The following is a 14,936-nucleotide window of genomic DNA, read 5'->3' as shown; positions in this document are numbered from 1 at the left end:
TTGGCGACAAACCATCATTCATGAATAGTTTTAAAAACGTTTTTATAAATATGTTCTAAGGCTAGTTCTAGGTACATTCTGTGTAAAGAATTTAAAAGTCTCCTGGAACCAGAAAAATACCTTTCCATTATTACTGAAATAAAATATCGAAATGTTTTGATAAGGCTTAGAGCCGGGCTACTAAGACTTAAGGTAAACGAAGGTAGATGGGCTGATATTGACTTACGTTTACGACTCTGCCCCATATGTGAAACAAGTATAGAGAATGAATATCATTTTACTTTAGAATGTGAATATTACAACGATATTAGACAACATTTTGCAATAATCCAAATATGCATAAATTTAAAACGCTACTGTCATCTTCGTGTAAACAATTACTTGGAAAACTATGTAAATACCTGTATTACAGCTATGAAAGAAGACGTAATTATGAAAAGCCTGTAAACCTGTAAATTTGTACCTGACATTACCTTTTTTCATGTACCACACTATTTCAAATGTATGTATTGTATATGGGCCAGTGGCCTTGGTACAAATAAAGACTTCTTCTTCTTCTTCTACTCAATTAAAGATATATGCAATGAAAACGGATTGATGTCATTTGAAGGACCGAAACTAAAATATCCCATGAAAGGAGTGAGTGAGTGAATGAGTTAAAATTTAACGTCGCATCGGCATTATTTCAGCCATATAGCGAAGAGACCAAGTTAAAATATATACAATTTGGTTATTTATGCAATGTAATATTTAAAAACAATTGATGAAACATATTGGAGCATAACAATATCATTAAGACAGTTTAAAGGAACAATATAAGACTATATATATATATATATATATATATATATATATATATATATATATATATATATATATATATATATATAAACACTTTCAATATACCAGACTATATACACATATATAAACATTCATGTATGTGGAATCAAAGGTATCAAACCGGAAATAGATATACTTTTAAAACTATTTAAAAACATATATTCAATCGAGAAATTCATTGCTATAAAAAAGGATGACAAAAATAACTTTAACAAAAAGGGTCACTTTTATTCTCAGCATTTGAGTCTGACCCCTCTGTTGATACATGCTATGTTTGAGTCTGATTGTGTTTTGCAACCTTTTTGGTTTGAAATGTGACAATGTTCCCAAGCCTTTAAATTTTTAAAGGGTGTATTGTGTCATTCTATGCAATCCAAAATATTTTTGACGGAGTACTGTGTTTCTCTACAACCCTGGCATCAAGCAAATTCTTTTTTTTTAAACCCACCAAAAACAAATAGTTCAGAGAAAGTCACATGAACATACTCTATGTAAAAATACCCTATTTAATACACTCAATTAGAACAAAATGTTTCGAAAAGTACATACAGTGACAGTAGCTGTCAAGATATTACAAGAATAATGTATCAACATCACAAATGCGTACTACGTGTATATGCATAACGTACAAGTATACATATGAGAATTTAAAAAGTTTTCTTTTACTAATCAACATTTATATCTTTGTGATATTGTGTGTATTCAATGGTATTAGAGCTAATGTGTATGGGCTGTAATCCACAGCATAATATAATGTTGGTACGTAATACTCATTGACCCAGATACAGGGTGTATTCCATATAGTCCAGGCAACCTAGGCAATTTTTTCACTCAAATTGCAACAGAAGTTATTTCACCACAATACATTTCTACAAGGTCCCGAAAACAACATACTAAAAATCCCAAGCAATCCTAGTTTGGGAAATATGTCTAATTTGCACAATCCAATGTGGCCACCAATAATCAATATATCTTCATATTTCAGATGAGGTTCAATGTTTTGATAATAGAAAATGCATGTGATGTATTGCGAAATGGCTATATTATGTTTCTAAAAAGATATTACTGAACGTTTTCGACTATTGACAGATCTGCAAAAATCAACGTCAAGCTCCAGCATTCACCCTTACATTTTTTCCACTGTTCATCATGTAATAATGTTCATGAATCACACAGTCCTGTAACGGAATGAGCAGTGGATAAAACGTTTCAGATTTATATCCAAATATTGGTATTTGGTGGTTATATTGAATTTCAGACAATGAACTACAAAAGAGATAACTCATCGACTTCTTGTGAAACAACTGGTTTGAGTTAATTCTGAAAGGACCTCATATAGGTCATACTTGTTTCCAACAAGTATTTACATGAATGAAAACGAAACTTGTTATAGTGTTTCTTGTCATGTTGATAAGTAGATACAGACAATAACAATCAACATTGATATCTTAACTCGCCAAAACATGTCATTTAAGAGATACATATTGATATTTGGTGGTTATACTGGATTATGCAAATGATTGAATATTCTACATGCATCCTTGGGTCTGTTTACCCCCAATGTAGAAGTTCAAATCACTCAAATATGTCATCAGAGACCAAAAGTGTATTGATATTCTATGTCTAGCCATCAAACTCATGGCGACCATCTTGGAATTATGGGCCACCAGGTGGCTCTGGTTACAGAGTTTCTATATTAAAGTGTTCACTATATAGTGAGTTAGTGTGCCAAGTAATATGCATATTAGTCCTGGCACACTGTTTCAGAGTTATAAGATTCAACAGTATAGCACACATTTAGGAAGCTTGTCGGCCATCTTGAAATTGGCGGCCATCTTGAATTTTGGCAGATTTGTCAATAGTTGACAACGTTCAGTAGTTGTGAATATCTTTTTAGAAAATCAATATGGCTATTTTGCACAACAACAGATTCTTATTTTCATCAAAACATTGAACCTCATCTGAAATAAGGAAGATAGATAGATAATTAGTGGCCATATTATGCAAATTAGACATATTTCCCAAACTAGGATGGCTTGGGACTTCTAGTATGTTGTTTTCGGGACATTGTAGAAATGCATTGTGGTGAAATAAATTGTGTTGCAATTTGTTCCAAGTGAAACCTTATTTTGCCTGGACTAATAGCACAGAGTTGACAAATACTAGAATAGTGTTGCAGGTCTCACTCAAGTGATAAAAAAACTCCCCCAAGCTGTGAAACATCTGGAGCACAGATTCAGCCATCCACATATTCTTTTTGTGTCATGACGGTCTCGTATATATTTTCCTCTGAAAAACAAATGTTAGACATGAGTTCCGATAACTTGGATTATATTCAAAATATTTAGCTTACCTATTTATCTATTTTAGTCAGGTGACAGGTAACAGTTAACTTCACACATGTCAAATGCAATACAACTTTGAAACTTTGAAAGCCAGGAGCTTACAGCTACCTGAATAAGAATGTTCGAAACACTTCCGGTTTAATAGCATCCCTTACGGGTTGGTTTCAATGTCAGCCATGAACTGATTAAATTCCAATTATAAAAGCTCAAGATCATATGCACACACGCGTCATGGGAAGTCTAAGTCACACAGACTGACCTTGACTTTCAACGTCATCCAATAACATGCGAGAACAGTACTTGTTGTACCCTTAGTCATGCTAACAATATTTCCTGCATCTATTTACAACTACATCGTACATGTATATGGTCATTTCACGAGTCAATAACCTTTAAAGCGACCTTGACATAGACATGATTTGGTTTCCTTGCAGTTTAACGCCACACTCGGCAACATTCCAGCTTTTTGACGGCGGGCCGAAATACTCAGACAATCCAGTGATTGACATCATGAGCATCGAGCCATGCAATTTGGATACGATGACATGCAACAAATATGGCACATGCAATCAAATAAGCCACAACCATGACAGGTATTGAGTTAATTATTGATATTCTATCATAAGGGATTGGCCAAAGCTTTGATTCTTTACGAATTAATACGAATTTTCGTGAAATGTGAACAATGTTTCATAATTTGACCTCTTATAGCGTTCATCCGAAACACTCCCGCCTTACAAATCATGTATACTAAGGTTCATCAAATTTCATTCATAAATATCCAAGTTATTGTGTACACAATACCTAGTTCATACCGAGTGAACATGACCTTCAATGTCATTCACTCAAATGTCAGAAAATATCCCCTTGGGTATATTGGGTATGTCAGTTGTAGTCTCTAATACCTGCTATACTCACGTGGTTCAGAAAACCATTTGCAGCGGCGGCAGCGGAGTTCAAAATAGAGCAAACACGATAAGCAGACCCCTTACAAGGAAATTCGTATCTATTTACCACCAAGATCCCAGCTGACTGTAGTACTCTTCCCCATCTGCTTGAAAATTTCCTATACGGACAAAAACATCAGATGTAGTGTTTTCTACATGTTATTCACATGTCAATTATCTTGAGCACATTCTGTAATCGAGAACGATTTTGTCTCGAAACGTACTCGGGGGACGAGTGAAGTTCTTTACATTTTAAACTTGTGCGGACTAGGCACGGTCAAATTCGCAGACCAAGCACATTTGTCTGAGCCATTCAACCCTTTCAACTTCTTTGTCTGCTTACATTACATCAAGCCAGCAGTTGATGATAACCCTATATAGATGGAGACAAGGTATCACATAATACTCAACGCTAAGAGTTTGGTTGGATTAAGATTCCATGAAATAACTACAATTCTTCTAGGGTTGGAAGAGAGGTAGCATTGATGTTTAGTCGCATGTTTTCCTAGGGTTCAGCAGTCACAATAATTTCAAGATATACAGTCACTGACATGGTAAAACCAAACTCATTCTCTCGCCCACAACAATTATTTCGAGTGGCCTTACTTATAGAAGACAATGTTACACATAACACTATTACCGGCGCCAGAAGTCCCCTGTTCTTCGATGTGTTCATAAGGGCTGCTTTGGAAATGAACCGACCTGAAATATATGAGTTTTAACATAGAAACAAGAAGACAACGTGATACATATCCTGCTCCATTCATGTATGCCTTCAAATATATACAAACTATATATGACTGACCATAAATATGTAACACATTTTTCCCGATGGCGTTTCAGAAACTTCTTTAGATAAGATCACTTAATCGTGTATTGAAACTGCCGTGTAAACTGGTTTCGGCAAATATTTGGCGATACAGGCACCATGTACATACATCAAACAAGGTCAATAACTCCATTAACATACTTATCCATTAATAACGTATGGAACATGTCATCCTTGTACCCATACAAGTGGCCGGAAGTTTTTTTCCTATAAATGATGCTGGTTTCGAACTTGATCAATTATGTATTCCTTAAGGATGTGTATGTTTGCAGTAACTGGAGATATAGTCATTCAACATTGAAAGCCAAATAATCATTTCACTTTTTAGCTGCTGTACCTTTCAGTAGTTGTTTCATATATGGATGCTGAAAAATACAACAACATTCGATATGTTATTCAAAACGTGAAACAGTCATAAACATATTCATACACCATCATAAACCACATATGTACGTTTATCTCATTTACCATGTTGCTAAAAACTTTAAAAAGAACATTAAGTTGCTCTGAAGGCCCTGGTCGAATAAACTACCCTACCTAATTCTTCCAAAACATAGTGAGTGCGTGAGTGAGTGAGTATGGTTTAACACCGCTTTCAGCAATATTCCAGAAATATTACGGCGGGGGACACCAGAAATGGGCTTCATACATTGAACCCATGTCGGAAATCGAACCCGGGTCTTCGGCCTGACTAGCTAACGATTTAACCACTAGGCTACCCGACCGCCCCTACAAAACATAGATGGAACATGAGAAGGAGACCCATCGCCACCTTTTCCTGGATGCCCCAAAGTCTTCCCACAAGAAACATGGATCATTTACACTTCACTAAATCATGTTGTACCTGACACCACCAACATGTCTAAGCGCCATAATTCTCTTGTACAGAGTAGCCCCCCTTGGCCACGTCATGATTGTGTCAAGAGATACAAATTCCAATTATACATGCTCAAGATCATATGTACACACTCTTCATAGGAAGTCTAAAGTATATACAACTACATTGTATATAATCATTTCACGAGTCAATGACCTTTAATGTGACCTTGACATTTGACAAAATTTATTTTGTTTGCAGTTTAACGCCACACTCAGCAACATTCCAGCTATATGACGGCGGGCCGAAATACTCAGACAATCCAGTGATTGACATCATGAGCATCGAGCCATGCAATTTGGATACGATGACATGCAACAAATATGGCACATGCAATCAAATAAGCCACAACCATGACAGGTATTGAGTTAATTATTGATATTCTATCATAAGGGATTGGCCAAAGCTTTGATTCTTTACGAATAAATACGAATTTTCGTGAAATGTAACAATGTTTCATAATTTGACCTCTTGTAGCGTTCATCCCAAACGCCCCCCGCCTTACAAATCATGTATACTAAGGTTCATCAAATTTCATTCATAAATATCCAAGTCATTGTGTACACAATACCTAGTTCATACCGAGCGACCTTTACCTTCAATGTCATTCACTCAAATGTCAGAAAATATCCCCTTGGGTATTTTGGGTATGTCAGTTGTAGTCTCTAATACCTGCTATACTCACGTGGTTGAGAAAACCATTTGCAGCGGCTGCGGGGTCAAAATAGTGAGTGAGTGAATATGGTTTTACGCCGCTTTTAGCAATATTCCAGCAATATCACGGCGGGGGACACCAGAAATGGGCTTCACACATTGTACCCATGTCGGGAATCGAAACCCGGGTCTTCGGCGTGACGAGCGAACGCTTTAACCACTAGGCTACCCGACCGCCCCGGAGCACAAAATAGAGCAAACACGATAAGCAGACCCCTTATAAGGGGCTACTTATTTAAGGTAGCTAAGAACTGAAATTCATATCTATTTACCACCAAGATCCAATGTCTGATAACCCAGCTGACTGTAGTACTCTTCCCCATCTGCTTGAAAATTTCCTATACGGACAAAAACATCAGATGTAGTGTTTTCTACATGTTATTCACATGTCAATTATCATGTGCACATTCTGTAATCGAGAACGATTTTGTCTCGAAACGTACTCGGGGGACGAGTGAAGTACTTTACATTTTAAACTTGTGCGGACTAGGCACGGTCAAATTCGCAGACCAAGCACATTTGACTGAGCCATTCAACTCTCTCAAGTTCTTTGTCGGCTTACATTACATCAAGCCAGCATTTGATGATAACCCTATATAGATAGTGACAAGGTATCACATAATGCTTATTTTCAACATCTAAGAAAGAAAGTGGCACGAAACAGTGAAGTGTATCTACCTTTAAATGTCATAAACGACCACGCAATAAAAATTGAGGCGTCTGGATAAGAAATAAGTAGATGGCAATTTCAAATGTATTTGAACGCCATATTCGAGGTTATATTCTTTTGACTGTGTTCGCCAGTTCCATCATAGTGGCACAGGTGTAAGACAGTATCACTTTGGGTTTTTCTCACACAGTAAACTAACACAACGTTGCAATTAATGCAAACAATATTGAATGAAATACGGAACACACTTGGGATTGCATAAATAACATCTTAAAAAAACAACAACTATCTACTCCACATCACGGTATTTTGAGCAGCAGCTCTAACAAGTACATAAGTCATTCAAACACTAACGAAACATTACGTTATGGACATCCCGAGTCTCATACAGAAGTGCTCTACTCAACGCTAAGAGTTTGGTTGGATTAAGGTTCCATGAAATAACTACAATTCTTCTAGGGTTGGAAGAGAGGTAGCATTGATATTTAGTCGCATGTTTTCCTAGGGTTCAGCAGTCACAATAATTTCAAGATATACAGCCACTGACATGGTAAAACCAAACTCATTCTCTCGCCCACAATAATTATTTCGAGTGGCCTTACTTATAGTTTATGATACACATAACACTATTACCGGCGCCAGAAGTCCCCTGTTCTTCGATGTGTACATTAGGACTGCTTTGGAAATGAACCGACCTGAAATATATGAGTTTTAACATAGAAACAAGAAGACAACTTGATACATATCCTGCTCCATTCATGTATGCCTTCAAATATATACAAACTATATATGACTGACCATAAATATGTAACACATTTTTCCCGATGGCGTTTCAGAAACTTCATAAGATAAGATCACTTAATCGTGCATTGGAACCGCCGTGTAAACTGGTTTCGGCAAAAATCTGGTGGAACAGGCACCATGTACATACATCAAACAAGGTCAATAACTCCATTAAGAAACTTATCCATTAATAACGTATGGTACATGTCCTCCTTGTACCCATACAAGTGGCCGGAAGTCAATAACTCCATTAACAAACTTATCCATTAATAACGTATGGAACATGTCATCCTTGTACCCATACCAGTGGCCGGAAGTCAATAACTCCATTAACAAACCTATCCATTAATAACGTATGGAACATGTCATCCTTGTACCCATACCAGTGGCCGGAAGTCAATAACTCCATTAACAAACTTATCCATTAATAACGTATGGAACATGTCATCCTTGTACCCATACTAGTGGCCGGAAGTTTTTTTCCTATAAATGATGCTTATTTCGAACTTGATCAATTATGTATTCCTTAAGGATGTGTATGTTTGCAGTAACTGGAGATATAGTCATTCAACATTGAAAGCCAAATGATCTTCACTTTTTAGCTACTGTACCTTTCAGTAGTTGTTTCATATATGGAGGCTGAAAAATACAACAACATTCGATGTGTTATTCAAAACGTGAAACAGTCATGAACATATTCATAAACCATCATAAACCACATAAACCACATTTGTACATTTGATAACATGTTGCTAAAAACTTTAACAAGAATATTAAGTTGCTCTGAAGGCCTTGGTCGAATAAACTACCCTACCTAATTCTTCCAAAATATAGAGAGTGCGTGATTGAGTGAGTGAGTATGGTTTAACGCCGCTTTCAGCAATATTCCAGAAATATTACGGCGGGGGACACCAGAAATGGGCTTCACACATTGTACCCATGTCGGGAATCGAACTCGGGTCTTCGGCCTGTCTAGCGAACGCTTTAAACACTAGGCTGCCCGACCGCCCCTCCAAAACATAGATGGAAAATGAGAAAGAGACCCATCCCCACCTTTTCCTGGATGCCCCAAAGTCTTCCCACAAGAAACATGAAATCATTTTCACTTCACTAAATTATGTTGTACCTGACACCACTAACATGTCTTAGCGCCATAATTCTCTTGTACAGAGTTGGGTCCCTTGGCCACGTCATGATTGTGGGTTCGAATTCCGGTTCACCCCGATTACGTTTCTAGGTTTGTCAGCATCAAACCCGTGCTCGTTGGTTTTACCAAAGTGGTAAACCTTCATCATTTTGCCCTTTCCTCACACACTAAGCTGACACGACGTGTCAGGTTCTGGTCATATCGTAGGACTCGATCTATCTCATCCCGGGCATGTTCGATGGGTAAGAGGTCTGGAGAAAGAGCCGTCCAAGGCAGTACAGCAATGTTATGTTGTAGGCGGGCATTATCCTGCTGCGACGTGACGTCACGTTCCTTCATTTGCATCAATGGTAGAACATGATCTCGAACGATGTCGTCTCGGTAGTGTACGCCATTCAAATTCTTCCATGAGTTGATGTCACCCAATACCTTAAAAAATACACTTCCACCCCAAACCTGACAGTATTCAGTAACGTAATCGTCGCTAAAATGTTCTCCTTGACGCCTGTATACCCTTGTATGACCTCTGGAGCTGTGCTGATTAAACCTGGGCTTATCTGTGAACGGTAACGTCGGGACCGGGTGTTGTGTTTCTCAACCGGTAGCGTGTGGTTCTACGACTAATTGGTCACATCCCAGGATTTGTCCGAGCTGTTAATGTGGCAGTTTGGTATCGATTCCATTGATGCATTAACAGAATAATGTTGTCTTGTTGACGTGACGTCTCGCGTGGACGACCGTCCCGTGGCAGGATATGAGTGTTGTCCTTCTGCAGATAACGTCTCCAAAGAAAAGATATTGTGTTTCGAGGAACATTAAAATGTCTGGCAACTTCCTTTTGCGACATTCCTCTTTGCAGCATGCCCAAGATTTATGGTTAAACAAACGTGTTCTCATGAGCACCTGATAGGTTAACAATCATTGTGTGCTGTTCACATTAAAAATACACGTGTGCGAGTATCATGCTCCCGACAAGTATGCAAACATTCAAATTGTGTGTTGTGCATGAACATGCATGTGCAAATGGTGAATCACGACCTTAAAGTCGAGGAAACGTCTTCATGAATAAGTATTGACAGGTGCATGATTGAATTTATGAGACTTAAGATATTTGCTGGAGGTGAGGCATATTGGAAATATGAAAGGTCAACGTCTCGATTGTCTGCTGAAACAGATTCCTTTGGGGTAAAAGGCAAAATGGTGATGACAATTAGATAAATGGATAACTAAAAATCATTTAACAACAAACAAACAAATATATATGGACCAGTGAAAATCAGTGATGACACCAGGTGTTCGCGAAAAGGGCAATCATGTCCTGTCCTACATTGAATTGGGCTGTGAGCATTTAAGATTACGTACTTGGCTTATGAACACCTCGTCTGGCTAGACACACAATCGTAACAACAAGAGCTGAGGCTAGAACGACAGCGACAAATGATACGACGATTGTAGCATTCATGAACACACGACTGGGGAAAGCTGAAAGACAAAAGAAATACTGTGAATCACCAGAGAGCGAAATAGTACTGAGCCACAACGTATCATTATTTGCGGATTATCAAACATACATTATATTATACATATATACACCTGATGATATGCGCCGTGCTATTTGTTTGTGTACTTTACCTTTGACAGTGATGTAGACGGAAGTCGAGCTGGAACCATATCTAGCCACTCCTCGATAGTCCATCATCGCGTTGATGACTGTGAGCACGTAGGTGCCGGTAGCGTCAAGGTCAACGTTGTCGAGAGACAGAAGGACCATGCCACCATCAACATCTGCCTGAAAACTCTCTGTGGCCTTCGTCCAGGTCAGGTTCAAGGGCTGAGGGTTACTGTCCGCTGAACAGTTGATGAACACCCTGCCCCCCTCTGTCACTGTGTGTTCTCCTTCACAGGAGACATCTGGAGGGTCTGGAATACATGGTGAGCTTATACTACATTTCTTCGTAACTATACTAAATTCCTTCGTAACTATACTACATTTCTTCGTAACTATACTACACTCCTTCGTAACTATACTACATTCCTTCGTAACTATACTACACTCCTTCATAACTATACAGCCAATTCTATAATCATATGTCTCCCTTCTTGAATAATGTCATATCAAAGATCAAACCGAGTAGGCAAGTCTATACTTGAGCATTTGCATTTGTGATGACATTATGAGGAGCTGCAATACGAATGACTGTTTCTGACCTTGACCATGACAATTTCCTTAACCAAACAAAACGAGAAACTCACAAAGAATGTTGACTAAGGTGGATGATGCTCCTGCTATCGGACGGAATCCGTTGTCTGCGACACACTTGAGTTCTCCTTGATCTCCTCGTTGGGCACTTAGTGCAAATGTGTCCCCATTTCCAACTTCCATCCCTTTAAAATACCAGGTGAAGTTTTCAACCCGAGGATGGGCGTTGTCTACGACACACTTGATATCTAGCTGATCGCCCAGGTGGACATCCAAGATTTTCTTTGATGGCTCAAGGTGTGTTTCAGCAGCAACTGCCAAACAAGTTTCCTGACAATAATTATTAGTGAAAAATTATTTTAAGAGACACTTGGTTATTTAGCATTGTTGTCCACCCAACCGGATATCATTTAGTTGTGTAGTGTTTCATTAAAAAAGGGGGGTTAATATGTCCATATATTCATTTGACAATGTCTAAACATCTGATGTGGTAAGTTTACCAATTGTAGCTTTTTACTTATAAATTAGAATATATATATAATAACTTTAGAGATAGCGATTGATTGCAATGCAATGAATACACATAACACACTGCATGATACAAATGTAGATAGGTTACTAACTTTAGCAACAACAAATAGTAAGGAATATTTATATATTACATGAACAAAACCCAGAGAAATAGGTCTGAAGAAATTAATTTTGCCAATTACCTATTCATATGTATGAGATGGTTGAGCTATCATTGTTATCATTAAATATATGTAATACAAAAGATATCAGAACTATATGCGATGGTTATTGGATTGTGGTAAATGGCAATTTATTAAACATGAGAAAAGATTAACATGACACAATCTTACATGAACAGCGGACACTGGCTCCAGTGGTGCAATGTCCATTCTGACCCCATCCATCATGTTCACACTGACCAAGACTGGTTTCATTGCCAAGGCATGACTGCACTCTCAACACAATGTCTACATCTCTCTGAGGTGTCCCCACACGTGCCTGCTCACTGGAGATCAATGTGTGTATATATGTATTAACCTGAAACAAACTTGGATAAAAATTATTTTTCGGATGAATACCATTATATACTCCCCGAATACCAGTTAAAGTTCAGGTAACTCCGTATTTGTGGAGATTTTCATTCCACGCAGGTACGTATATAACTTAGGTACGTACATATTTCCTGTAATGCCAGCATGGTTATAATGCCACTTTTCACAGAATGGGTTTCTGCTGTGCAACATTCCCTGGTTAGAATGCCACCCTGGTTATAAAGCCATTTTCTATTCATCTTGTTACATAAAAATGGCAGTTGCAGTTAATCTTTTGGAGATAATTCCTTTTTCCAATTCAACAAACTAATTTCACTCATCTCTGAGCATATCTCAGTTTTACAGCGAATCTTCAAACAGATAATCATTATTTTTCTTAAAATAACAAACAAACTAGTTGGATGTTAATGATATAATTCTTTTCTGTAATAACGTCTTCAATCGCCATTGTTTCATTTTCTAACAAATATTACGTTGGAAATGGATGTTCAATCATCCCTGATTTTAATGCTTACCGCTGGACAAAATGTGGCTTTATAAACAGGGAGGACTGTATGTATTAAGCTGGAACTAACGGGGACATAAAATACATTGATACTTCGTGATTGAAGCAACCGGCGATATCATCAACTGTGTATACACCAGGGAATGCCTGGAGCATAAGGACTTCCTAACCTTCATACTCAGGAAAGCATTCTCAACTTGAAGGTAAACAGGCTTCTTCCCATACAATTAAATGTATCGAGGGCCGCAATGTTTAAATGAGATCTATGATAAACTCTCGTTCAGAGGGCCATTTTGTTCAAATCGAGATAACCGCGAATCTCTGCTTGGTGATTAAAAGATGGAGATTGTTACTTCCAAAACAAATCATTGTGGCGAATGGGTCAAATGTACTTGTCATAATAGAATGGAGACACAGTTTTAATACTAAGAGACATTTCAGTTCTTAAAGGAAATGGTAAGGCAGACCGAGCCGGTTCCTCTTCTTCTTTTGTGTAAAGCATAACAAGATAAGTGTGTACATTACTGTCAGCACTTACATAGGCTGTCCAGTCATTCTACAAGCCACTTTGGCAGCCATGTCGTCAAACGTATCGGCACACACACCACCCCATGTACTGTTGTAAGCAACTTCTAATATCTCTTCTGTGTCGTTTGCAGGCGAGGATAGAATCATTCGAGCTGTTGAATATATTATAAATACGTTTTATAAGAAACGAGATTATAGTATAAACTTTGGTGTGGTTTTGTATTCATCAAGTTATCGGTTGGAATTGAAATGAATCAAATTACCCACACTAACCAGACATTTAATCATGTTTTCTGTTCCTTTCAGCAGATTAAAACGACCATGAATAACATACAGCAGCACCAATTTATGACTGACCATCAATTCAGTCAAGAAAGCAGCTCTTTGCCTTTGCCCAAGCTTCAGTCCTGGCAAATGTGTGTCATGTCAACATAGGATCCCTTTAGCAATACAGTAAACTACGATTATAACGAATACGTTTATAACGAACTGACCGATATAACGAACTTATTTTTTAGTCCCGGCCATTTGTTGTATATATGCTTTTAACGAACTTCGGTTATAACGAACCAAAATTAGGGGTCCCTTTGAGTTCGTTTTAACCGTAGTTTTACTGTAAATGTAAAGAGAACCTTCAAGCATACCGAAATTTCCTGTGAAAAAAACCTCGACATATTATAACTGATAAACCCTTTCAGCATACATCCCTCATTACTAGACCAATGTTACCTTCAGTACAAACAAGTCCTGTGAATGTTGCACATGACTCCTCTCCCCAGCCAGAGTGGGCACAAAACTCCAGTGACTCTTCAGTCCCTGTACATGTTATGTTCTGTAGCCATATAAACATCTCGGATCCACGTTGCATGGCGGTATTGTAGGCACCGGTCCTACAATGTAGATAATGCTGCCAATTAGAATTCAAAGGAGTTAAACACTGAAACCGCGTTGGTTTGATCCCTCCAATATGGAATTCACAGTTTGGATAATTACTTTTGGATAATGTCTTTATTATTAAAAAAGACACTATTCTGTGTACCAAGTTATCCGTAAGAATTTAATCGGAAAGGTACCATCCGAATTTATGTGATTAATTAGATATTCTTCAAAATCATTCTTTTATTTTAAGGGGTATTGACTTGTACGTTAAATTTTCTGGACATGACATTGCCACGATTCTTACCTATACAGATGTAGAGTGTAGATAATGCTGCCAATTAGAATTCAAAAGGTTAAACACAGAAACCATCAGGACATTATTACCATGGTAATCCAAGTTTCTTGCATGCTACCCGAGCCTCGACGACCGAAAACGAGTCACCACACACATAGCCCCATTTGTTGCTATGTAAAACGGACAGGTACTTGACTCCAGGGGTGATTGTTGTAACTAAACGGGGGCTGAAATCTGGAACAAATGGGATCATTAATGATACTTCAATGACAGGTATTGCATAGAATAATGTATCATTTTAGACATTTTGTTC

General features: G+C 37.9%; 1 protein-coding gene and 1 long non-coding RNA gene across 2 annotated transcripts; both read right to left on the bottom strand.

The window, feature by feature from the left end:
- Positions 1–4,173: 4,173 nt before the first annotated feature.
- Positions 4,174–5,533, bottom strand: LOC125376888. Its single transcript, XR_007219368.1, has 3 exons — positions 5,299–5,533; positions 4,773–4,834; positions 4,174–4,251 (listed from the first exon to the last, which is right to left on the bottom strand). It is a non-coding gene; the product is annotated as an uncharacterized LOC125376888 (long non-coding RNA).
- A 1,283-nt stretch (positions 5,534–6,816) lies between these two features.
- Positions 6,817–14,841, bottom strand: LOC124138437. The gene is made up of 10 exons (XM_048389801.1): positions 14,713–14,841; positions 14,179–14,339; positions 13,460–13,601; positions 12,216–12,370; positions 11,406–11,666; positions 10,785–11,072; positions 10,515–10,634; positions 8,617–8,644; positions 7,856–7,917; positions 6,817–6,890 (listed from the first exon to the last, which is right to left on the bottom strand). Exons 2-10 carry the CDS (start codon positions 14,315–14,317, stop codon positions 6,817–6,819), a joined length of 1,269 nt encoding a protein of 422 aa, XP_048245758.1. The 5' UTR covers positions 14,318–14,339; positions 14,713–14,841.
- Positions 14,842–14,936: the final 95 nt, after the last annotated feature.

The sequence above is a fragment of the Haliotis rufescens genome, unplaced genomic scaffold (genome assembly GCF_023055435.1).
Source record: "Haliotis rufescens isolate VD_foot unplaced genomic scaffold, xgHalRufe1.0.p SCAF_8, whole genome shotgun sequence".
In the NCBI taxonomy this organism is placed as follows: Eukaryota; Metazoa; Mollusca; class Gastropoda; order Lepetellida; family Haliotidae; genus Haliotis; species Haliotis rufescens.
Note: the sequence above shows the minus strand (reverse complement) of the source record. Positions and strands in the feature narration are given on the sequence as shown.